The sequence below is a fragment of the Electrona antarctica genome (assembly GCF_951216825.1).
Source record: "Electrona antarctica genome assembly, chromosome: 17".
NCBI classification, from domain to species: Eukaryota; Metazoa; Chordata; class Actinopteri; order Myctophiformes; family Myctophidae; genus Electrona; species Electrona antarctica.
The window spans coordinates 41,313,430-41,340,600 of NC_136798.1; the positions used below are offsets into that span (position 1 = coordinate 41,313,430).

Below are 27,171 nucleotides of genomic sequence, written 5' to 3' on the forward strand. Positions count from 1 at the left end.
TATAACAGTGAAACTAGCCAAAATAGTCATTCAAATATTCTGTAGTTGTATTTACTTGAATGTAAATAATAATAATGCTGATTTAGTAGAGGACCGGCTGGAACCCGAACCCCATATAAAGGACCACTGGTGGTCCCCGTGCGGCGGGCCCGGACCCCAGGTTGGGAATCACTTCATCTAGTGTTTCCATTGGCAGCCCTTACGTTTGAAAACAGATTATCTGGCACCATCTCCTGGCGAGTGTGAGTTGGACAGTTGGAAAAACACCATTACAGTCTTTCTTTCTTTCTTTCTTTCTTTTTAAATGGCTGTCGATATTTTTGCCATACCTCTGGGGACAGTGGGGAGTCTGTCTGGGTGCTATATAATTATCATGGACATACACTTTTGCTGACTTTTCTCACGCCAACGAGCGACCAAAATCAAATCAAATTCGGTGTGTGAGATGCATATAGTTGCATAGGTGTACTGTCGACTCGAGACGTGCATCATCAGATGCAATTAAGAAGATACAATGTTATCACGCTCACTTCTCCTACTTCTGGTCTCCGGAAGAGGCTATAGGCCTACGTCACACACAGAAGTTTCGTGTCTTGTTTCACTAGTCAGTCTTTGCTCTTTGGTGTGTGCGTGTGGTGACTCTGAGCAATGCATGCGGTATTTACTATCTATGTGTGTGAGAGTGCGTGGGTGACAGTCAGAGACGGTGTACGTGTTTATTGACGAATCTTAACTTCCGTCTTCCTCAAGTCTTTCGTGGGTGTCTTCCGTGTTGTTATTGCCAGCTACTTTTACCCGTAGCTTTATTTGTTAGCCCTTCTTTCCATGCATATATTAGTTGACTGATCACTGAGTGATCAGTGATCGCTATGGCATCCGTGATGCAGCAGCAAACTCTGGCGTCTGCGATCCACTCCGTCCTCTCCGCGGCGGCGGAGCAGATCTGCGGGCTCGTGGAGAGAACCGTGACAGAGTACGAGGATCGAGACGTGAGCTCCAAGCTGCAGATCGAGACTCAGCGTAGGATACTGGACGAGCTGCTGAAGCCACGCGTCACACTGCACAGAGCAGGTTGGTGGAACATGGTGCAAAGTACAACTGTACAACACACCACACTTCAAAGTATAACTTTAAAGTAAAGTATAACTGCAGCAGCAGAGAAGAGGTTGGTTGGTAGGCTAATGGTGCGCAAATCAGTGCTTATCTTAAATTGTGTGTGTGTGTGTGTGTGTGTGTGTGTGTGTGTGCGTGCGTGCGTGCGCGCGCGCGCGCCACGGAGGCACGAGCCCCCATCCAAAAAGTGTTTGCCAGGGCCCAGGAGGGAACTCCAGGAGAGAAGATTTATGTTTAGACAAAATATCAAACATTTTTCCAAAATAGCACATGTACTGCAGCTTGTGCAGTATATCTGCTATCTTTTGAATAGGCCAACATAACACATGAAATTATTTTGATGATGCTTTATTAACACATTTAGGTGGGAAGTTAGCCCCTCTCGGAACCCTACGTAAAGTTTGCTGACATTTGGATGACTTTACGTAGGGTCCCTCTCCAGTTCGTAAGCCCACTATAGGACGCAGCTGTACATAACCTCCGTTGCGGCCGTGCTGCGCTGTTTGAGTGCTCGTGATATGTTTCAAAAGAAGCATATATAGGAGCTATAGGAGACAACGGAAACCTCAACGAATTTTCCTTTGGCGCAGAAGCCGTTAAGTATTTTAAATCTTTGTTTGACCGTTTTGGCTGCTGTGAAATTCTCTCTTCCTTCCTTCCTTGATTTCCTTATTGACATTGTACCGCATCCAGCCTCCCGCTTCGAATGGGATCAGTGTATTGAAACGGGGAAAATCAGGTGCAATCAGGCCTTTCAATAGACTGAGTAGACGTCTACCCGTCTACTCAGGTGCTCAGTAGGTTGATTCCTTCCGATTGTGTCGGTTGATCTGTGCAGTTTAATGCATCGCATGCAGCTACTGGAGCTCAGTAGGTGATCATTCCTTTCAATGCAGCCGTAACATCGAACATGCACTGCTCCCGTGCTTGCGGTTATGTTTAGGTTAGGATTAGAGATGCACTGCTCCCGTGCTTGCGGTTATGTTTAGGTTAGGATTAGAGATAGGGATAGTAATTTCGGAACAAGGAACCTTCTGACTAACGACACGGCACCGCTCCAGTAGCTGCATGCGATGCATTAAACTGCACAGATCAACCGACACAATCGGAAGGAATCAACCTACTGAGCACCTGAGTAGACGGGTAGACGTCTACTCAGTCTATTGAAAGGCCTGATTGCACCTGATTTTCCCCGTTTCAATACACTGATCCCATTCGAAGCGGGTGATCCAGCACGGGGCTGGCTAGCTGCGACAGAGTAGATCAGAGGCAGGAACGTAGGGACGCGCAGCTCGCCAGCCCCGTGCTGGAGGCGGTACAATGGGATGTCAATAAGGAAATCAAGGAAGGAAGAGAGAATTTCACAGCAGCCAAAACGGTCAAACAAAGATTGTTTAAGATTAAAAATACTTAACGGCTTCTGCGCCAAAGGAAAATTCGTTGAGGTTTCCGTTGTCTCCTATAGCTCCTATATGCTTCTTTTGAAACATATCACGAGCACTCAGTGTCAGCAAACTTTACGTAGGGTTCCGAGAGGGGCTAGTGGGAAGTCTACTGTGTACCTAAGCTGTGTACACACACACACTAGGGATGCAACGATACAGGCTTAATTTGTATATTTCCTGATATTTTGCCGATATCCAATATTTTACATAGCAAGAAATGTAAATACAACACGTGCATTAGCATTATTTTTGAAGGGCGCTAGCCTCTCCTATATTCAGCTATTAGTGTAGATTTCCGTCCTACACAAACATTACATTCTCATTGACAATGTTGAATGGAAAATGTTACGTCATAGTCTGAGCAAATCGGCCTGGTGTCTATTTTTGTCCTACACAGACTTCAAATTTCCATTGGCAATGAATGGAGAATTTTAGGTCATAGTGAGCAAATAGGCATAATTTACGTCTATTTTCCATCATGATGAATGCATGTAAGAGGGCCCCTCACGGGTGTGTGTGTGTGTGTGTGTGTGTGTGTGTGTGTGTGTGTGTGTGTGTGTGTGTGTGTGTGTGTGTGTGTGTGTGTGTGTGTGTGTGTGTGTGTGTGTGTGTGTGTGTGTGTGTGTGTGTGTGTGTGTGTGTGTGTGTGTGTGTGTGTGTGTGTGTGTGTGTGTGTGTGTGTGTGTGTGTGTGTGTGTGTGTGTGTGTGTGCATGCGCGCGTGCGGTTAAAATGGAAACTCATACTTCCTGGCCCCCTTAATGCTGCTGCACAGTGCACACACACACCCCCTCCCCCACCTGCACCGCTGATGGCCCATTAAGAGACACTCTCGCCAGCTTTGGCATGCGGTCATTGATTCTATTCTATTCAACTACTCAGTCCTTGCCACTTTTGAGACACATGTTGCTCACACAGGAGTAGTTCCTAACAGCTGTAGCATCGCCAGGGCATGGAGAGGCTAAGTAAACAAACTCACTTTTTGTGAGCTGTTCCTCAGTTTGATAACTGAGCCAATTATATTTAGTCAGATTTTGACTACGCCCGACCACTTCATCATCATCATCATTTTTCACACATTTGCGTGTTAATACAGGACAGAAGATGTACTATTGGTACTATACTTGTAAGGACACCGGCATTTTAGGAATTATTTTGTATGAGAGCAAACATCTCTTCATCGTACGATAATAGATACAAAGGACTTTGATTTCATTTTAGACACATAGCGGCAAGCAGCACACATAGCTACATGTACAAGTTAAATAAAGGAGGGCAGAAGAATGAATTTTACAAGACGATCTCGTCAATGTCACACCGCACAGCTGTGGAGCCTCCACACAACTCAACAGTTGTACTTTTGTGGCTTTCTGTAGTCGCGTTTGTATAGTCTCTACTCACTACACATACCGCATACTGTAGGACCATTGGCAACAAATACTTTTTTCCCTCTTGTATCGGGGCGTGGATTGGTAGCCGATCTCCGATACGTTCATGAAGGCGTATCGGAGGCCGATACTGATATATATATATATATATATATATCGATCGGTATCGGTTGCACCCCCGACACACACACACACACACACACACACACACACACACACACACACACACACACACACACCTAGGGTACCACTGATAGAGTAAAGTGTATAGTATATCAAATGGTGCATTTATATAGCGCCTTTATCCAAGGCACTTTACAGAGATTGTGCATTACATTCACCCATTCACACACACATACATACACCGATGGCAGCGGAAACCATGCAAGGCACCAACTAGCACATCGGGAGCAATTAGGGGTTCAGTGTCTTGCTCAAGGACACTTCGACAGTAACTCTGCGGGAGCCCGGGTTCGAACTGGCAACCTTACGGTTACCATCCAGGCACTCTACCCCTGAGCCACCGCCGCCCCTATCACACAATTGACTTAATAAGTCAGGACGAAATGGTCGAGTTAGTCGATAAAACATGATTATTAATTAATCAATTTATTGTCTCCACCACCATGACCCATATGTACTTTAATTACTAATAACAACTTGTGTTACATCCCAGGAATAGCATGTGCCTTTGGCCTTGCATAACAAAACAATTATTCAATGTTGTATAGGCCTATACACCAATCGTTTCCCTCAGCAGTTATCAGCTACTGCATGGAGGAGAGCCACTGTTGGTGTTTTCACTGTTTGTTTTGGTAAAACATCCCCGGCTATCTACCAAAGCAAACGTGAAAACCGAGAGGGCAATGTGTTTCTGGAGCAGAACACCAGAGAGAAATTATGGGTGAAATGTAATGATTGTTTTGTTATGTACAACACAGTAGGGCAAAGTTACATAATTATGCCTTAAAAGACTGTTGAAAAATAAATAAACCTGACAAAAACAACACAACGGAGTTGCACCAAATTGCAAATGTAATATTGTTACTATCCAGAAGAAACCACCCAACTCAAATATATATATTTTTTTCTTTTCTAACCATAAATCAATATTGAATAGGCTACCCTTTACTATCTATGTGTTGGTTTAAAAAAAGGTTAGGAGGTTCAAAAACCTCCTAACTCTTGAGCTGATCTATATTTTTTCCATTTCCTGAAAAATGAACATGTTGTGGTTTCTTCCAGACCGCAGAGATAGCGCTATGTAAAATACATTACATACTCTAAGGTTTAGTTGATAATCAACAAAGTTTGGTCAAATTGATAATTCAATTCAATAAGCCCCTCATTGACTACATTATGCTGAAACAGCTCCTTAAAGTCACTCTTTTAGTATTTAAACAAACACAAAGAAAGTTGATTTGATGAATTGAACAAGGTGGACCCTCTTGTAAACAAGTGTCATGCTTTATTGGGTCGTCCACTCACAGTTAACAGTCTTTGTATTGAGTTGTGCTTGAAATGTACTGTAATTCTGCAAACTGTTAATACATATTTCAATCAATCAATCAATCAAAAGAATATTCAGACATCATAGAGCAACACCAAACCCAGTTTGTTTTCTTTTATAAAAATGTTATCTTCCTGTTAATTTTGCCATTTTAATTTGGAAGACAACCCGGACTGGACTCAGGTCTTCAAATAGTAAATCGTACTAAAAGAGTGACTTTGGGAGCCATTTCAACATACAATATAAGCATATTTTGAATTATCAATTATTTTTGATTTCTTGTCCACATTTGCATTTACAGTACATCATGGCAATGTACAACTCAAACATTAAAAAAAAAGAAGAAAATGTTAGTGTTCACACTTTCAGGGCTATGCTGAATCATGCTATAGGCTAATGCTTAGATGATTTATATTAATATTAGGATAAATTTGCGCGACTTTAAAGACGAAATGGAAGTGGGGAGGAGTCTCCACTTCCGCTTTATATTTTACTCATGACGGGCAGCTCCTCCGTTGCTCCAGACGGTATGATGAAAGCATTTGGAAATTTAGAGAGGCAACAGTCTGGTAACGCGAGACTACAGTTGGGTGCCACCGATATTGTCCCTTATTATTTGACCCATTTAGGCCTGACCTAAAAAATTTAAAAAATCCTTCTAAATCCTCCAGTTTTCTGAAATAAATATTTTCACGATTTTTCAAAAATAGCAGACCTACAAGCTCGTAGCGCGCCACTCGGTGGCGCGCTATGAGCTTGTAGATCTGCTATTTTTCAATAGCTAAATTATAACAATGTTTAAAACACCAAAAGGGGTTCCCGCCCAAAATGGGTTAACTGTCCTTTTGCGCAGATCACGCAAACCTCAGCAAAAAGAAAAGGACAATATCGATGGCCTCCAACTGTAACTGTCGCATGATTCACACAGCCAGGTTTAGCGGTGTAAACCGGAGGGTGAGATAACGTTTTTGTGCGAGCTCTGTCATTCTGTTGGTTTCAGGAACGAAAGGAAAACGGGCAGTGGGGGCAGTGAGAGGGAGAGCAAGGAGACAAACACACAAAACAAAAACTAGAAATATCTTCTGTGTTTTGTCGCTGTCGGGCAGAAACCTCTTATCTCCATATTCTAACTTTTTGTGTTTTTCTTTCTTTTTTTCCTAAATTAATGGCCTACTGCTTCATACTACAGCATCACACAAAAGTTAGTATCAAAAGTAGCAGATCTACAAGCTTGAAACGAGGCACGAAGCAATGCATTTTGAGCTTGTAGATCTCCTACTTTTGCTATTTTTTTTTCTATTTGGATTCTGAAAAGTTTCCACCCGATAGAGACCATTATACACACACACATAGCATAAAAAAACGTGGCAGGTATATACATGTAACTGCCACTTTGTTATGCTAACGTGGAAACAGCATTTCCTGTCTCCACAAATAAAGGCTTAAAAAATGCCACCCGAAATACCATATTCGTACAGAATCTGACATTGGTCCACCTTTTTTAATTCATCATAACATATAGAGACGTACAAATATACACTTGTGTATATAGCCAAAAACAGGAAATCATCATAGAGGGGGTAAATAACGGGGAGAAAAAAAAACATATACAGTGAGGGGGAAAAAGGAGCGGGTGGGGGATTCAGATTTTACGGGGGCCATTTTCGAATTGCAGCCGTCTGTATAGTGCCCTTTGAGAGCAGTTTTGAAGGAGTCAAGGGATTCACATGTCTTATTCTACAAAACAAATCATGCTACATCATTTGTGATTGTTGACTCGGTTTAACCACATGGTGGTGTGGTTTTCGCCTCGGGCAAACATTCAGTGAAAATAACAGCTCCACAAGCTCACAATGTGATGTACTGTATGCTTGTAGAAAGAGTTAGTGGGCCTGGGCCGTGGCTCAGCGGTCCAGGCACCATGGCTGGTAATCCAATCTGGCAGTGTGCCGCGGGTTCGACTCCCGATCCCGACAGCCTTTACTGCATGTCTTCCCCCAATCTCTCTCCCCATTTCCTGTCAGCCTACTGTCTGTCCCTCCATATAAAATAAAGGCAAAAACCACAAAAAAAACATTAAAAAAATAAAAGAAAGAGTTAGTGGGCCTACTACTAGTAGGCTACAATTAATGAATTGGTCATGGTGAGAACTTTTGTTATCAGAAAGCAAAACATATAATAGCCATATTACCCTGGCACAAAACATTTTCAGGTGGGGCCAAATAATATAAATGTATATCAAGTTGGGGGTCCTTGGCACAAAAAAAGCGTGAGCGACTGATTTTAGAGGGCATTTGTAGAATCAGCCTCAGGTCTGAATGGGTTAATCTGGTTAATCACGTCACCTAGGAAAGGAGAGATCATTTATCAGTGTTGTTTTTTTAAGTGTGGAAATATCAGTGAAGGCACATCCTATGAATGTCCGTCGGCTAGCTTTTTTCACAGACAAAAACTTAAAGGTATATTCAGTGATTTCACTTAATTCAAATATCACTTATTTTTTCTTATTTTTTTGGATAATCCTCCCTACTATAAAGTGTGCTGACCACATAAGTTCCTCCCTGTCCCCAGTGAGCCCCTGGGGTCAAAAAACCCTAGTTTCGGTTTGGGCTTTGGGTGGCAAAGCCTTCATCCAATCAGGATGAGAGGAGCCTTTCTCCAATCATGATCGAGTGGGGCGGGCATTGGTGCACGTGCTGTTGGTCTGTTGTACTTCCCCCACTGTAGAGCGTGTGCATGTGCACATCTTGTTACCGGGTGGACCAGGGTTTTTTCCAAATCACTGAATGCTCCTTTAATATACAGTATATATTATATAATTATGATGAAGTAATATCATTTCAGTCAGATAACTCGCGAATAGATTTAACCAATATTTATGATAGAATGAGAATACAAGTGGGCATATAATATTTTATCTTGGCGTTCGGCTCTGCTAAATATATCTAGGGAGATAGATATACAATAACAACCCCCCCATGGGGAAGAGAAATAGCAGAGCCCACCGGTGGTGCTGGGGTGGCGGTGGGAGCAAACATCACATAACAACCAGGAACCATAAGCAGAAGGAAGGCAGGAAGAAGCATGTAGTCTATCCCCCAGACCTTAGCGCACAGCCGTGGACAGAAGAAGCTGTCTTTTACGTCATTTCCGAGTTTTTAGACAGCTGGTGGATGGAAAAGAAGCTCCACCTCGGAGGAGAGCGTTTCCGGGAATCTGTCCGTCGCGTCAGTCAGCTGCGGGGGTGGAGTTTCGTTTCCATCCACCAGCTGTCTAAAAACTCGGAAATGACGTAAAAGACAGCTTCTTCTGTCTGTCTTCTTCTGTCTTCGGTCTGCCCAGGGCGACTAGGTGAGCTTAAATACACCGCCCAATTGGTCAGCTGACTGCGAATGACATGTGGGCCTTCCACACTGAATACACCCACATAGTAATGCAGCATATTAACCCCTTCCCCCTTTTTGAAACTAGCTTTGAACATGGATATATAAATAATAGAGAGGGCGTGTGTGTAGGACGATTGGCGAGGAGCTAGTTTCAAAAAGGGTATAGTATGCACCCTTGAGCACAGCATGAAACCCCTCGGGTATATCTGACTGAACTAACTCACCTACAATGACTAAAACTAAGACTAAATATATTGACAATTTCGTCAGCTATAAACTGGAATACCGTAAAATGTTATGGAGGGCCCTACTGGAGAAGTGATCCAGTATAACTAAAAGACAAGTCATTTTATATTTGGTTGCGCTCTGGTGTTGCGCTCTGAAAACAAAATAGCAGATCTACAAGCTCCATCGTGTCGTGCTGCAACACGTTGTGAGCTTCCATTTTAAAGACGACGACTAAAACTCAATCAAATTTTGCCGTCAAAATCGACACCGACATCATTAGCCGCATGAATGAGTGTGATTTGGGAACCTGGGGAACGTCGCAGGTTAATGTAATTTATGGTGTCGTTTTATCTTTAGTAATTTCAGAGACAACCACCTCTGATTCCTGGAACTCGGCGAGTACCCGGCGGCTGTCCTCTGCTCTCAGCGTCCTGGGAAGAGACTGCAACGGCCGGCCTGGACGTAGAAAGGACTCCTGTTCCTCCTCCTCCTCCTCCTCCTCCCAGGGTGAACTCCACCCGGAAGGCCTGACGTCGAGCGCAGAGCAGCAGCTTCGAGCGTCACATCGTCCCCCCGAGCCTCCCGTGGACATCCCATCCCTCAGGTAGGACTGTCGCGATTACACATTTAATACTTTAACCGCCAGCATTAATTAATCCCTCGCTAGCGTATTGCCAACACTTACTTTGAAGATCCAAATATCCAAAATCGCATGTTACAATGACAAACTGCTATGTGTGGTCTCATGCCCGGATGTTGTTGTCGGTCGGTGGTGGAAAAAGGCGACCGCGAGTGTCAGCCCGCCTGCTACAGCCCATTGAAAACCCTTGTATTCACCAGAAACGGCCCCTCAATGTCGTTTCTGAGATACAGAGCTGTGAATGGTGGGCTTAGACTGGAAGTGGATGCGCGCGCATGTTCAAAATGGCCGCGGCCACAGTGTCCCACTGTGTTGATGCGGTTAGCAACAGCAGCTAGCATTACGATCCGATCAAAAAATGGATTAAACAATACAAACCCGAGAATCTCGGGTTTGGCGGACTAGGGTACTCATTTACACCCTCGTGTTCCTCGTTTGCGGCGGGCAGGCGGTTAAGTTGAGGATTCATTGTTGATTGTTGTTAATTGATTAATGATTTTATTGTGTTTTTCTTTTTTTTTTGCATTGAACATTGCAACGTTAGAATTTGTGTTTCTTTTTGGCTTTGTAGTCACAAATTGCACAGGGCAGATCATGACAAATCATGTTTCTCCTTTCCAAAAATTAGCAAAATAGCGTAAATAGTTGATCTGCAAGCTTACAACACATCACTTTGTAACATGTTGTAAGCTTGTAGATCTGCAATTTATGCTGTTTTTGAAAAATGTATGGACATTTTTCAACATGGACACGATTCTGACGATTACCGATTTATCTCCAATAATTGTGACAGCCCTACCCTCAGGGCCTCCGCCTGCAAGCAGTACCGGGGGCATGGTCGGCCCGAGAAGGCCTCGTCCGAGACCGACACGGCAGACAGCGGCAGCCGCAGCAGCAGCCCACCCCCTGCAGTGGCGGCCGGCGCCGCAAAATCCAAAAGTCCCTCCTTGGCCAACGCGGCAGCAGCACCTGTTGTCAAGCCGAAGGAGAGTCTGCCGCACCCGTTCTCCCTGTTGCCATGCCACGTCACCGTCCAGGACTTCATGGAAAGCACCCCGGTGGACGCCATGATGGACCGAGGAGAGGCAGGGCAGATGATGATGAAGAAGAAGAAGAAGCCGTGTGACCGGTAATCGGCTCAGACTCTCTCTGCCATGTTTTGTAGACTAGGGCTTATCGGTAGGACTACCGCTTTTTTACTATTTTCAAAAACATTGTTGAATAGTTCAAATAGCCAATCCACAACCTTACAACGTTTTGATGTAGATTGGCTATTTGAACAATTTTTCAATGTTTTTAAAATGGTAAGTTTAGGGATAAGAGGTATAGTAACAGAAATAGAGCCACAAGGGCCCTAATTTGCACCACCTCTTATCCCTAAACGTATTTGTCATGTTTTACTATTTTTTTTTTAAATAGTTCAACGAGCCAATCTACATCGTTGGTTTTTCAAAGTAGTAAAAAATGGCAAATAAGTTTATGGGTTTGAAATTACATTTCTAGTTTTCTTTTAGGCTTTATTAACCAAAAACCTGGTTGAATTGAATGAATATTAAATAATGTACCATGGCTAAAATAGGACATATTTAATGCATTTACTGTATACTCAGATTGTTGTTTTTTGTTTACGCAAATAGCTGATGTGCAAGCTCATGTCACGAGGGAGCTTGTAGATCAGCTACACCAGTGTTGCCTGTTCTTTGACTACATGACATCTTTTGATAGTCCTGTGTGAGTTCTCTGGTGTTTTTTGAGAGTACTGTTGGTGCTGAACCTTCTCTCCTGTGTGAATTCTCCGGTGTTGTTTGAGAACCCTGCTGGTGCTGAACCTAGTTCCACACTGGTCACAGGCGTAGGGCTTCTCTCCTGTGTGAATTCTCTGGTGTATTTTGAGATCACTGCTGTTGCTGAAGCTTATCCCACATTGGTCGCATTGGTATGGCTTCTCTCCAGTGTGAATTCTCTGGTGAAGTGTGAGCTTGCTGCTTGTGCTGAACGATGCACCACACTGGTCACAGTGGTAGGGCTTTTCTCCTGTATGAATTCTCTGGTGACATCTGAGCGTAGTTTTTGTGCTGAACCATTTCCCACATTGGTCACACTCACAGGTGTAGGGATTCTCTCCGGTATGAGTTATCTGGTGTTGTTTGAGGTTACTGCTGCTTCTGAACCTAGTCCCACACTGGTCACAGGCGTAGGGCTTCTCTCCTGTGTGAATTCTCTGGTGTTCTTTGAGAGCACTGCTGTGCCTGAAGCTTATCCCACATTGCTCACAGTGGTATGGCTTCGCTCTAGTGTGAATTCTCTGGTGACTTGTGAGCTCGCCGCTTGTGTTGAACGATGTCCCACACTGGTCACAGTGGTAGGGCTTCTCTCCTGTATGAATTCTGTGGTGAATTTTGAGAGTACTGCTCTGTCTGAAGCGCATCCCACATTGGTCACAGTGGTAGGGCTTCTCTCCTGTGTGAATTCTCTGGTGATTTTTGAGAGTACAGATCATGCTGAACCGTTTCCCACACTGGTCACAGTAGTAGGACTTCTCTCCTGTATGCATTTTCTGGTGGTGTTTGAAAACACTGTTGTGGCGGAACCTAGTTCCACACTGGTCACAGGCATAGGGCTTCTCTCCTGTATGGATTCTCTGGTGAATTTTTAGATGACTTCCCTGTCTGAAGCGTATCCCACATTGGTCACAGTGGTAGGGCTTCTCTCCTGTGTGAATTCTCTGGTGACTTGTAAGGTCACTGCTTCTGCTGAACGATGTCCCACACTGGTCACAGTGGTAGGGCTTTTCTCCTCTATGAATTCTACTCTGGTGATGTCTGAGAGTAAAAATGGTGCTGAACCATTTCCCGCACTGGTCACACTCACAGGTGTAGGGCCTCTCTCCGGTATGAGTTATCAGGTGGTGTTTGAGATGGTGGTGGTTTCTGAACCTACTCCCACACTGGTCACATGCGTAGGGCTTCTCTCCTGTGTGAATTCTCTGGTGACTTGTGAGATCACCTCTTCTGATGAACGATTTCCCACACTGGTCACATGCGTAGGGCTTCTCTCCTGTGTGAATTCTCTGGTGACATTGGAGATTAAATTTCCTGCTGAACCTTCTCCCACATTGGTCACAGTGGTAGGGTTGCAAGCCTGTATGAATTATCTGGTGTTGGTTGAGATGTCTTTTTCTACTGTAGATATGTTTGAGTTGGGCAGGAACGACATCTGGGATGGAGAATGAGGAGAGAGGAAAAAAATGTGAAGAATCTCTTTTAAATGCATTATTACTACGAGCTCTGCACATAACTGGTACGCCAGTACGCATACATCGTCAAAACGTTTGCTGCGCGGCAGATCAAATGCACACAAGGCGCATTTGCGTATACCAACAGCTGAGACAGGAATTTAGAGAATCCTGACAGGCACTCAAAAGGCCCTCAAGTGAGATGTTAACGTCCTGTAAGTAGACTTGGAAATAAAACTAGTGTTGACTAAACATTACAAGTGACTCTTATTTTGAAGAGGAAGTCAGAGCACAGGAAGTTTGTTTCAGTTGTAAACAACGTACCGGTAATCACATGTGAAACTGAAAGGGAAAGTGACGGTGCTGTCAAAGTGCTAGTTGCTAAACCACGTTAGCGACCATATTTACAATTAGACTAGTTCCCAAATTAAGAAAAAAAAAACGTTCAGAAAATGACCCTGATGACATTTGAGGAAAGTTACTTAATGTGTCTTTTCTATATGATTTTGATGTGCTGAATTCATTTCTGCAGTATGCCGAGTGATACGACACACCGTTTAGTCAGAAATTGAGTCATTAGCATAATTAATCACTATGTGGGAACTGGCCAAGAGGAAGAAATAAAATTACACTTCAATACCACATCGTCAATGTTACATTTTGGACCAGCAAATACAACATCCAAAATACACCTCAAAGTACCTATGAATAAATACAACACATCACCAAAGTCCTACTTTTTAGTAGCAGGGCAAAATACACAATATACACGATCTGAACAGACATAATAAATAAATAGGCATGAACATAGGCTAGTACATATCCAAACATGTGCAGGTGTTTGACTGTACATCTAAGATGATCCTTTTGAAACTGGAAATGGCTATAATTCTGATAAATAATTGTACACAATGTGTTGTTTCTATATGATTTTTATGTGCTGAATCCATTTCTGCCGTATGCCGAGTGATACAAGTCACCGTTTCGTAGTTAGTAATTAATCACTAAAAACTGGAAATAGATATAATTTTGATAAATAAATCTTATAAAAGCCCTGTGCGCCTGGTTTCCAGAGTAATTTTCTGCGTTCCATGATTATTTCTTTTTCACTTTGCTTGACAAAACAAATGAGTACCACAGACGAAAAACAGTCTAAGTCCAAATTTCAGACTGACCCCTCCACGAAAAGGCCTTGTTGTCCTGAACCCTTATCTATCATTTATATATTATGGATCAATAGTGTGGACTTAGACTGTTATTCGTCTGTGGTACTCACTCACGGAATACAGTGAATCAGGCTGGGAACCATGCTAGAGCCCTGGGGCTCTGCTGGAGATTCTTGCTGTCCATCGAGAAAGTGTTGTTCCAAACTGGAATCCTCAGCCCATGTGCTCTGGTGGAGACTCCAGCCACACATGCAGCTGTTGTGGTTCCAAAGAACTGGGACCCTCACTGAGAGGGTAGAAGACCCTCGGCTGCGCCTCGGGTCTGCCTACGCCCCCAGCCATTGTAAAATACCCGGTAACCTGAGACCTCTCGTGGCTTTTTGCTTTAGTATATGTGTTGGACGTTTGTAGTGGTTTCAGTGGTTGAGCTGCTAAAAAACATCGTCCTGCTGCTTTACAAAGAGATCTTTGTCCAAAAGACATAGATCTCTAATATGTGTGTGTGTGTGCGTGCGTGCGTGCGTGCGTGCGTGTGCGCGCGCGCGCACACACACACACACACACACACAGTCTGTTGAAGATTAAATAAAAGTGACAAAACATTCACATACCTATTCTGTGTAACTTTATCACAGGCTGCTTCAGCATGGCTGCCTGGTAGATCTGTTCCTTCTCTATTCTGTGTAACTTTATCACAGGCTGCTTCAGCATGGCTGCCTGGTAGAGCTGTTCCTTTACTTTACTCGCTGACATGCTGTGGTCTTTTACCGTCTGGGATGTGACTTTACTCGCTGACAATTGTTGTGGTCTTGGCTCAGTCCTCTGCTCCGCTTCCTGTCTACCCTCCCCCAGATCAACAGTGGACAGAGCAGTGCGCACATAGCCAGGAGCAACCCACTCTCTGCCCACTCTCCTCCCACTCTCTCCGATAGCTGCCTAACACGACACCACTTGCATGTCGCTCTTTAATGGATCACAGTTGTGACCCAGTGCATGCTGGGAAGCAGTAACTCATTCCAACGGGTCACAGTTCTCTGTGCAACATCCCCGCGCTACCCTCACATCCTCAGAATGACAAACTTCAATACATATACATCAATAATAGGATTAGGATCTATTACATTGCTGTACCCACACTGTACATAATTCATATATTTGAACGGGTATAAGGACTAGTAATATATAATTAATGTAATTGTAATGCTGTATATAGGTCTACTGTACTATTATGTAATATAATTATTATAAATAAAATATGTTGTTCAGTACATCTGACTGCTTGTGATTGAATCAAATCCGGTCTGTAACTTTGAGAGGGTGCCAAAGCAACCACATTGAGTCATTTAGAGCAAGCACTGAAGTTGTTACACTATAGTAGGCCTATAGATTGGGATTTCAGCATAGTTTAGTTCAGCGATTCTCAATCTTTTTTTCCAATTTCTGACATTTTTGATACACATTTATATTTCTACACTGTGTTTATTGCACTCTGAAAGTTATAACTCCGACTTACAAGTTTGTCTGTGTGCATCTCCCTCTCCCAGGTTCAGCCCCATCCAGACCAAGAAGCACGCCAAGCTGGATACCAGCGGTATGGGGTTTTCACTACCACCACGTTTATGTTGTCTTGCCTATTTCTCCCACCTTCTTTTGATTGATTGATTGAAAATGTTATTAACAGTTTGCAGAATTACAGTACATTTCAAGCACAAACTCAATACAAAGGCTGTTAACTGTGAGTGGACGACCCAATTAAGCATTACACTTGTTTACAACAGGGTCCACCATGTTCAATTCATCAAAACATTTAGAGACGTACAAATAGACACTTCTATATAGACAAAGAACAGTACAGGAATTCATCATAATGGAGGTAAAAGGGGAAAAGGGGTGGGGGGGGGATTCAGATTTTACGGAGGCCAGTTTCGAATTGCAGCCATCCGTAGGTGCCCTTTGAGAGCGGTTTTGAAGGAGTCAAGGGATTTGCATGTCCTAATGACTGTTGGTAGGGCGTTCCACATTTTGGTGGCATAGGAGCGAAAAGAATTTAGTCCCTTGTTTGTGCCGAATCTGGGTTGAACATGGTTCGTTGCACTCCCTCTGGTGTTGTGGGTGTGGACTTCGTTAACATTAAGGAAGTATCTACACAGGTACATGGGTATCTTGGTGGAGTATCGAATCTTGTGGACCAGACCCATTGCAAGATGCTGTACTCTGTCGCCGACCCTAAGCCATGACAGTCTGTCAAAGTGGGCAGGGGTGAGGTGGGTTCGGGGGGTGAGGCCAAGTAGGAGCCTGACCAGTTTGTTTTGGGAGGTCTGGATTCTAGTTTTAAGGGCCTTTGAATGTGTGAGCGCTCACCAAAACCAAATTAAGTGTTGCAACTTCACCCCTGACTAGAGATTTGGTCCGAGGTATTTTGTTCAAAATGAGCCACTCCTGCAAACTTTTGTTGGCCTGTTTGCGGCCGACTACTAGAAATCATGATTGTGTGGTTGGCCCGTCACACAATCATGCATATGGGCGAAACACTTCTGGTCGTCATATTCCACACAATTAACCCATTTTGGGGCGGGAACCCCTTTTGGTGTTATGCTTTAGCTATTGAAAAATAGCAGATCTACAAGCTCATAGCGCGCCACCGAGTGGCGCGCTATGAGCTTGTAGGTCTGCTATTTTTGAAAAATCAAAGAACCACTGACATAGAAACATGGGTTTTTCAGAAAACCGTCAGGATGTAGAAGACATTTTTAGAATCTGATCTCAGGTCAGAATGGGTTAACACATCGGATGCTGCCAGCATCTTTCACAATAAGCGAGTGCCAGCGGATCTTATTCTGAAAAGCCCTTCCTTCCGTTCCCCACCAAAACCGGGAGGCATAATCTTCCATTCTTATCTCACACCGGTCACACTAAAGTCTCTCTAGAAGCGTTACTATTCCAAACTAGAGGCATCCTTAAGTCAGAAATGAAGACGGAACATTGCCCCATCTGGTCAAAACCATGGAGAGTTCCCTAGATTAGGAGAGATTATTTTCGAGCCGCAAACAAGGAAGTGAACGGCAGTGCGCATGCGCAAATCATCAAGGAGTACTGTTGCAGATCGCAGAAGGAGCACAGGGAGAACAGTGTACCGTATATGATGTGATGTTTATTATATTTTAGTTTCTTAAGGATCCCCATTAGTCTACACCGTAGTGGAGACTATTCTTCCTGGGGTCCAGGCAATAACATCACAATACAAATCATAAAATGCAGTACAGCATGATCAATGTTGGTGAACGAACACACAAACCTAGAGAACAAATTTTATATTAACAGTCAAATTAAAAGAAAAAAGAAAAAAACTGATTTGTCAGTCTGAAAATACCAAAAATAATAATAACCTATTCTAATATAATTTCCTTTCTGACTATTGCTGCCTTAAGTTTCCTTTTGAAACAAAACGTATTTCTTGTTAGAGTCAAATGTGGGGGGACCACTTGCCAGTATGCAATGGCTCTGTACATGACTGTTTTCCTAAGTGTACTGGTTTTGGGCAGAGGGAAAGTAAAGTGGCCATTTAGTGCATGTCTAGTATTATAATCATAGGATCCAGCGGGAAAGCACGCACATTTCAAAACATTCTACGGGTGCTGAACAAAAATACGTACAGGTGAGAGGAGATGCAGTTCGCACACCAGGTCTTGAGCTCCAAACTTTTATTTCAGGTATCTCTATGAAACAAAAGACCTGGTGTGCAAACTTAATCTCCTCTCACTAGTATTATAATCATGTCTTTCATTTGCAGGTAATAGCTGTAGAAACAAACTGAAGGGTTTCTGTGAGGAATGCACATCCTTTAAAAACAGAATAAGGCTGTATTCCAGTCCTTTCCTTTCATTCACCCTCATCCACCATGACAGACAGGAATGCATAGCATCCACACTAGCAGGGCCGCGGGAAGATGTTTACACTAGGAGGTGCTGAACGTTCAGTAGGGGGTGCGCACGTTAGAGCGCGCCGCAAAATGCGCGTGCACGCGCCTCGTGCACACGCATTTTTGTGCAATTTCACGCAGAAAAGTGGCTTTTACTTTCCCTCTCCACATGCATGAGCAAACTGACACAGGCAATTAACCAGGATAAGGTGCTGATACTGTGATACAGCATATTTATTAAGCCTAGTAACAGAAATCTGTTTTGATTAAAATTATTATTATTTCCCCCCTCCTGTCCGAGGGGAGGCTGTGCCTGGGGGGAGGGGGTGCTCCAGCCCCCCCAGCACCCCTACTTCCCTCAGCCATGCACACTAGTCCTAACAAAGCAATGAAGTGCTAGTCTTGCCACTTTGTTCTGAGCAAGCTGAAGTTTACTAAGTTCTTGCTTTGATGCACTAACAGGACAGTAGTCCTTTGACAGAGCTATAGATTCTATGACTAGTCTGATTGTTGTATTAGGCAGCAGATGAGCACTCCTTCTAATAGTAATCTAATGGCATAGATGCCATTACTCATCCTCACCACTGTATTATTGATCTGAGTGGACCATGACTGTTCCGTCAATAGTGACACCTAACAGTTTAACTTCTTTAACCTGCTCAATCATAGCACCCTGCAAAGTGAGGCTTAATTAGTTTAAAAAACATTCAGCTTCAGCTCATTTTCCATAATCCATTCAGAAACCAGGTTTAACTCTAGTTGAAGCACCTCATTGACATGTTCAGTACTCTCTGACGATGCATACATACATAGTCGTGTCATCATGTGTTTTTCTTCATGTCCACCCACAGCTGAGCAGACATCGGACAGAAGCAGACACGTCGTCGGCAACCCAAAATCAACGCCGCCGACTGGCTCCGACGACTCGGTGAGAATCCGGCAGCAGCCGTCCTGCTACGGCAGGGGACAGTTCTACACAGAAAGGCTGAGAAGAACAGAGCGGCAGCCTCCGGCCGACAACATCCCTTCCGCGCCGCTCACCCGCAGCAGCAGCACCACCTCCAGCCGCGAGAAGTACCGGCGGCAGCCCGGCGGCGTCCGGCCCAAGAAAGCCTCCTTTGACGCAGCAGGCAGCCGCTGGCGCCTACGACCCTCTGGAGTGGCGGCCGGAAATGCCGCCGCCGCCGGTAGCAACGCGGTGGCGAAGCCGGCCACGCTGGCGGCGCTGGCCGCGAGGGGATGGAGGGGCATGAAGTTGGGTGGCGGCAGGAGGAGGGTGCGCGTGCGGGACCACACGGTGCTGCACCCGTCCCTGCTGTCGCTGTGCCACGTCACCATCAAGGACATCATGGAGCGCAGCATGGCCCTGGCCAGAGAGGCAGGCTGGAAGAGGAAGAAGTGGTACCCTCCACCACCACACAACAGGTAAACGGCATACATACATACTATACATACGTATACATACGTATACATACATACATACATACATACATACATACATACATACATACATGCATACATACATACGGCCTCTTTGTCATGTCTTGCTTTTTGGTCACAAACCATTGACGACCTCTAAATATTGTGGAATATATTGTGATATAATTAAATACAGGTAATCTGATTCTGAATCTTTTCCAGCCTCAGACATGGTCCTAATGTCTTCAATCTTGAGTCTTGATGACGGTATCAATTTATGTCCTTTTCTTTCTTTGAATTACACCTCAAACTTTATCACAGATCACCTTTTCTTTTTGCTGTAGCATGTAGGAAATCACTGTATCGGCTGTATTCCTTTTGGAGCCGGTTGTTTGTCAGGCATGTGTCTATTCTCCTCTCTGTCTCCTCCTGTGTCTGTGGCCTCATCCGCCCCTGCCGAGGCCAAGTCACTAAAACCACCACCACCACCTGCCTCTCCTCGCCACCCGATTTGAATGTTATCAACCCGTAATCACCAGTAGGTTACTCATCAAGACCACCAAGAGCCAGTATAGGCTGTACTGGAGCCTACTGGCTGCGATTAGGAAACGCGGAAGTGAAATGACTGCCGCCGAAGCGAAAAACATAGTGAAATTGCGCTATACAACAACTTTGCTTTATTACTGTATGTTTACCTATGTGGCCAGTAGGGTTAAAGGGGAATTTCTTCCTAACTGTTTTTTTTTACAAAATCATGTTGATAATATGTATATTGACCAAAAAAAAGATATATATATATATAAAAAAAAAAAAAAACATATAGGGCGCTGGTCCTTTAAGAAAAGCGTAGGAGGGGTCTAACGTCTGCACACGTAGAAGAGGAAGCGGTCACTGCATGGAGTGTTGCTGACGGATGTAAACAAAAAGTAAAACAAATTGCGCGATTGAATAAGATTTGGTATGGAGCGCTCGGCATGTTTTGTTTAGTTTTTTTGGTGACAAATGGATACGTGTCTTCATATACGGTAAGAAAACAGCCTGTGCGAAACTCCCCTTTAAGACTGAGGTTAGGGTTAGATACTTGGAGTTAGGGTTAGGCTTAGTAATAGGCGTTAACAGTCGGACAACGCGCCAAACGCGATGTCCGACAATGACGACAAGATCAGTAGGTCCAGTAGGCTCCATTGCATGGTCTTGATAAGTAACCTGCTGGTGATTTTGTGTTGATATAACATTCGAGTCCGCTCTCCTCTGCCAGGTCCTGGGCCACCCGAGCCAAGGCCAAGAAGGACACCACGCCGGATGCCAGCGACAGTCGGGACAGCCAGGCCAGCAGCGACACCGGTAAGGCTGTGACCGTGTGGAATTGATATTGCCACAACGATGAAAAGGCAAAGTGGGCGTGTTCCCTCCTCCGCGTCATCAGTGCCCATACCCGAGGTGGGGTTGGCGAAAGGGCCTTTCTGTGTGGAGTTGGCATGTTCTCTCTGTGTCCCCTAGGGTAGGTACCCTCACAAAAACATGCAGTAATCCTGGTCTCTAGACTACCTCCCCCTGGCCAGCCGGGGCGCCTGATGGAGGGGAAAGGAACTGGTTGGAATAACGTGTTCCTTCCACGCGCTACGTCCGGTCAGGGAAATTCCCCCCTGTCAGGTGAAAAGAAGCAGCTTGGTATCCTCATGCATGGAAGGAGGCATGAGGTCAGTCCGCTGCCCCCCCCCCCCCCCCCCCCCCCAGGTTGGCAGAGGAAGTGTAGCGCTCAGGATTACATTAGATAATTGGCACTGGGTGAAAAAACTGGGTTGCAAAATCGTGGGATAAAAATAAAAAAAGGCAAAGTGTGTCACGATGTGCCTCAGAAACTAAGTCAAACACTGTACGGCTGGACGGAAATGTTAGTTACCACATAGACGTGTAGCTGTTTATCAAAGAGCCAGACTTTACTAATTAGAAAAAAAACATTTTTGAATAGTTTAAATAGCCAATCTACAAGCTCACAACGTGTCATTGTAGATCGGCTAGTTGGAACTATTCAAAAATGTTTTTCAAAATGGTAAAGAAGTGTAGGGATAAGGGGTTTAGCGTGGACAAACATATAGGGCCTATAAGTCTCATAGAAGACAAAGAGGTTCCCTTCCATGTTCTCCCACCTCCCATCTTTTAGGCTGCAATGTACTGTATATACCGGTAATAGGCGCCAACTTTGACCACTTGGGGTCACACTTATCTTTTTTTAATAAAATAAATAATACAATTTGTTGTATTTGTTGGATAAGAACAACAACACTACACGCGCGCGCTGCAACAACGCGCTGCAACACAAAACAGCGTGTGTTTGTGTGTGTGTCTGAGACACAAGTGAGACATTTGATGATGTTTTCTTCTCTCCAATGTGCTCCAACTGAAGCCATGGACAGAGAACTCCATCAACATCTCCAACAAATGTTTGAAGAGGACGACAACGAGGAGGATTTCCTTGGATTCTCTGCCTCTGGTATGGAAGAGTATTGTAATGTTAACCACCTGTTCTTTGCGAAACGGACTCAAGTTAGCTTCGTACATGTGAAAGCAGTTTAATAATTAGTTTTTCAATCGATGGTGGTTAGCATCTGCGTACCACGCCGTTAACTGCGTAATCTATGTTAAACTGTGTTTTTCATACCCACCCACAGATGAGGAAACATCAGTACAGAAAGATGTAGAGGACGGCCAGCCATCAGACAGAGGCTCACCTGACAGCAACCTGACGCCAACCACGATGGTCTCTTACATTTCGGAGACGACCTCGGCCTCTCGCGACTCCGGCATCCTGGCTAAAGACTCTAATGCCGAGCCTGGCGGTAGCATGGACTCCCGGTCCGTTTCCTCCTCTTCCACACGGGGTGACCTCTGCGCAGAAGGGCTGACAGGCGCCGGAAAGCAGCTTCCGGCGGAATCTCCCACCGAGGTGGTGATGATGACGCCGCAGCCATCCTCTGCTCTTAGTATGGACTCTAGTGTCCTAGCTAAAGACTCCAAATCCGAGCCGGGAGGTAGCAAGGACTCTCTGACCTCTTCTGCCCAGGGCGAACTGTACTCGGAAGCCACACATCCTCCTCCAGTTGAGGTGATGGCCGTGCATCCGCCGCCCGCTCTCATCGTGGACTTCAGCATCCTGGAAAAATACTCTATCAAGCCCGGAGGAAGCGAGGAGGACTCCCAGCCCCTTTCCTCCCCGGGTGCACCACTCTTCTCAGAAGGGCTGACACACACCGAGCAGCTCCCAGCGGAATCCGCCGCGGACATCCCGTCTGCATCGTTCGTCCGCAGGGCCTCCGACGGCCGGTATTTGCCCAGGAATCCCTCACCTCATTTTGAATGCCTCGAACTACGGGGGAGGCGGAGGAAAACCCCAGCAGCAGCAGCAGTGTCCGTACATTCCGTCACCATCCCGGACATCCCGGAGCGCAGCATGGAAGACCTGGCCAGAGAGGCAGCCGAGATTAAGAAGAAGGTGTTGGACAGACAGGCGAGCGACCTGCACCTCGAGGGTTTGACCGCTCCACTGGTCAAACGCAGTCGGTAAACAGCACACATCTGTCATGTTATCGTTATGTCGACCTTTTTGGTTGACCTCTGTAATGTCAGTCTTCTCGCGGCTGCCCATTGTTCGGCAAAGCAGAAAAAACTCAAAAATATTTTTCTATCCTAAATGCCAGAGCTTAAATCGACATGTAAGATATAAGAATAGAGCTAGTTTCGTCCATAATGTTGCAAACTCGCGCTAAAATCTGTGATTTCTACTCGATCGTTTTAACACTAATTTAGCCTTGGACGCGTTTTTTGGCATTTGTGACCAATAACACCATAAACCATCCGCCATTACCCTTTTCATGTCACGCACCCCCTACTGGTCATCCGCGCACCACAGTTTGGGAAAGCCTGGGATAGATAGATTAGTAGGACTAACTCTGAATGTGAGCCATTCAATTGGTGTTTTCTCCACTTAAGAGTTTTAACGTGACTTCAGTTCCATAAACTGTAGTCTAAAAACTATTCACTCAATCTAATTAACCAATATATCATTATTTTGCTATGATTCCCTGCTTGCATATGAAATGCAAAAACCCTGGACGACTCAGCTCTAGACAAAATGGGTCACATACTGGACACTATAATATTCAAGAACTATCTGGACATGTCTTTTTCAACTTGGTCCCAAGTCATTTCAAACTCTATTTCTCTGAGTTACAGCTTGGCCATCGAGGACAAGGAGGGCGGCGGGGTGGCTGTCGATGGCAGCATCAGCAAAATGGAATACTTTGACGACAGTGAGAGTGACAGTGACGAGGAGAGAACCCAGGCCAAGGTGACGATGGCGCTCGCTGCTCTGAGCACCAGCATGGACGTCCTCCAGACCCACGACTCTCAGGACAACCAGTCCAGCAGCAACACAGGTGGGCCTGAGACAGCATGGAGCATAAAACTACCCAACATTTGTCGTAGAAACGTGCAGCTACCGTTAAAGGACCACTTCACCACTTTTCAACCCATCTTCATATAATAGGTCCTCACTAATAATCATGATAAAATGGCACAATTATTTTTCTACTCAGTCTGTGTCTCATAGGAGGGCTGTGGGCAGTTCAGAAACCAGTCCACCAGTGACATCATCGATGGAGAATCCAAGCTAATAGAAACTGCAGGGTTTCTAGTCCTGAAAAGTTGCAATGCGAAAATGGAAGCCATTGTTCTCACAATAATAAAAATCTAAACATTTTTGTAAAAATAGAGCCATTCTGATAGACATTCTGATAGACATTCTGATAAAGACATTCTGATAGACATTCTGATAGACATTCTGATAGACATTCTGATAGAGACATTCTGATAGACATTCTGATAGACATTCTGATAGACATTCTGATAGAGACATTCTGATAGACATTCTGATAGAGTTCTGATAGAGACATTCTGATAGACATTCTGATAGAGACATTCTGATAGACATTCTGATAGACATTCTGATAGAGACATTCTGATAAAGACATTCTGATAGACATTCTGATAGAGACATTCTGATAGACATTCTGATAGACATTCTGATAGAGAGTTATGATAGAGACATTCTGATAGACATTCTGATAGTTATGATAGAGTTATGATAGAGACATTCTGATAGACATTCTGATAGAGAGTTATGATAGAGACATTCTGATAGACATTCTGATAGAGAGTTATGATAGAGACATTCTGATAGAGACATTCTGATAGAGACATTCTGATAGACATTCTGATAGTTATGATAGAGACATTCTGATAGAGACATTCTGATAGAGACATTCTGATACAGTTATGATAGAGACATTCTGATAGAGACATTTTGATAGCGAGTTATGATGGAGACATTCTGATAGAGTTATGATAGAGACATTCTGATAGAGTTATGATGGAGACATTCTGATAGCGTTATGATAGAGACATTCTGATAGAGACATTTTGATAGAGAGTTATTATAGAGACATTCTGATAGAGACATTCTGATAGAGTTATGATAGAGACATTCTGATAGAGACGTTCTGATAGAGACATTCTGATAGAGACATTCTGATAGACATTCTGATAGAGACATTCTGATAGAGACATTCTGATAGACATTCTGGTAGACATTCTGATAGAGACATTCTGATAGAGACATTCTGATAGAGACATTCTGATAGACATTCTGATAGAGTTATGATAGAGACATTCTGATAGAGACATTCTGATAGTTATGATAGAGACATTCTGATAGAGACATTCTGATACAGTTATGATAGAGACATTTTGATAGAGAGTTATGATGGAGACATTCTGATAGAGTTATTATAGAGACATTCTGATAGAGACATTCTGATAGAGTTCTGATAGAGACATTCTGATAGAGTTATGATAGAGACATTCTGATAGAGTTATGATAGAGACATTCTGATAGAGAGTTATGATAGAGACATTCTGATACGATGATGTCACTGGTGGATGGGTTTCAGAACTGCCCACAGCTCTCCTATGAGACACAGACTGAGTAGGAAAAAAATGTGCCATTTTATCATGATCAATAGTGAGGACCTATTATATGAAGATGGGTTGAAAAGTGGTGAAGTGGTCCTTGTTCTACGGATAGACTATGGGGACTTGACCAGCCAGAAATCGGAGAAAAAGGTGGATAAAGTTCAAACATTTAATGGTTCACTCTCATTTATTATTCTGTTTTTGCCTAGACTTCCTGCACCTCCCTGTCTGTAAAGAGGTGGTTTCCACGGAACGGCAGCAGAGGAGCCCCATTTTGGTCCAGGAGGAACCAGCCCCTCCTCCCCAGAGTCGAGGGCAGCGGGAGGAGGAGGAGGAGCTAGCCAAAAGGCCAGAGGAGGCTCATTGCTCAACGTTGACATTACCGGCGGCGACGAGTGAAGATTACAACGACAACAGTTGGACAGAGCCTCTGTCCAGCACCTCCAGCGAAACACAGGACGGTGGAGCGCCGCAACCGACTGGCGAGGGGCAGCCCCTCGGTCTGCGCTGTTCTGAATCCGACAGCGACAACAGCGACGAGTGGGAGGAGACCGGAGGCGGGACCTCCTCGACCGGACGCGGGAAAACACGAGCCGAGGTAGAGGACTCTGGAGCAAGTTCGCACGGCACCGAAGACGGTGGGAGTGAGTGGGAGGAGACCAGGGAAGCACCGCAGGCTGTAAAATCGCTGAAATCACGCGGGAGACACAAATTAAAAGGACAAAGATTGTCTTTGAGCAACAATAAATCCAAGATGACGTTTCGAGGGAAGACGACTTGTGCGGTTTGTGGTAAACGATTTCGTCACAGGGATAATCTGAACAGACACAAGAGAATTCACACAGGTGAAAAACCATTTAGTTGTATAATTTGCAGCGCAAGCTTTAATGAAAAAGAGCATCTTCATGAACACATGGTCACGATGCACACAGGCAACAACCCCTTTGGTTGTACAGTTTGTGATAGAGTCTTTGGTCTAAGGAGCTCTCTGCATTTACATATGAGGACTCATACAGCAATAAAGCGCTTTAGTTGCACAATTTGTGACAAAAGCTTTCGCCGCAAATTTGCTCTGGTCGGACATATGACCAGTCATATGGCAAAAAAGGGAAAGAGATTGTAGTTGTACCGTTTGTCACAAAGGCTTTGGTCAGAAGGTTGCTCTGGACAGATGGAGAGGCATTCATACAGGGGGGAAACCTATTTGTGGCAAAGTTTTTGGTCAACGGGGATATCTTTCGTATAGGAGGAAAAAAAACCCTGTTTGTTAAATAGTAACAAATGCTTTTATAAAAGACAGCGCCTGGATTGACACCTGGTACTGTATCTTATAAAGAACAAACGTGATCATAATTGATCTTAAATCTTCGTGACAATGACAAGTCATTTATTTACAATTCTCAATAATTTACAAATCTAGTGCTTTGGTGGGAAGTACACCAGAAGAAGTAAAGTCTGAGATGGACCCGAGGTCACAACGAGAGCTGGATAGTTGAAAGGACTTTTGGTGGAAGGCTCTCAGGTAACTAAAGTTTTGCACAATGAATGCAGTATTATCAATATTTGCCTTATTGATCATGCCACATGGGGTGGCTTGTCTTTGTCGCTATGTTCCATGTGGATGAAGTGGCTGCATGAGTTCCTCAGGGATTCCAATGCCTTGCTCTGAGGCTTGTCCACTGTCTTCAGATCG

At 44.3% G+C, this 27,171-nt stretch overlaps 1 protein-coding gene across 2 annotated transcripts; it reads left to right on the top strand.

Moving 5' to 3' along the window:
- Positions 1 to 569: 569 nt before the first annotated feature.
- LOC306941503 (uncharacterized protein) lies at positions 570 to 26,920 on the top strand. 2 transcript variants are annotated; one of them, XM_079527011.1, is made up of 10 exons: positions 570 to 1,071; positions 9,427 to 9,673; positions 10,503 to 10,838; positions 15,655 to 15,701; positions 18,881 to 19,454; positions 20,707 to 20,792; positions 21,856 to 21,942; positions 22,121 to 23,009; positions 23,682 to 23,884; positions 25,688 to 26,920. In XM_079527011.1, the coding sequence occupies exons 1-10, from the start codon at positions 870 to 872 to the stop codon at positions 26,599 to 26,601; spliced, it is 3,585 nt and encodes a 1,194-aa protein (XP_079383137.1). In that variant the 5' UTR covers positions 570 to 869; the 3' UTR covers positions 26,602 to 26,920. The 2 variants fall into 2 exon arrangements, with proteins under 2 accessions (XP_079383137.1, XP_079383138.1); XM_079527012.1 differs by having other exon boundaries at positions 10,515 to 10,838.
- Positions 26,921 to 27,171: the final 251 nt, after the last annotated feature.

What these genes read in the sequence shown, in the direction of transcription:
- LOC306941503 (XM_079527011.1), top strand. Translation starts at nt 870, where the DNA reads ATGGCATCCGTGATGCAGCAGCAAACTCTGGCGTCTGCGATCCACTCC. An exon ending in AAGAAGAAGCCGTGTGACCG is followed by an intron (nt 10,839 to 15,654) that starts GTAATCGGCTCA and finishes TCCCTCTCCCAG; the next exon opens with GTTCAGCCCCATCCAGACCA. An exon ending in CGCCAAGCTGGATACCAGCG is followed by an intron (nt 15,702 to 18,880) that starts GTATGGGGTTTT and finishes GTCCACCCACAG; the next exon opens with CTGAGCAGACATCGGACAGA.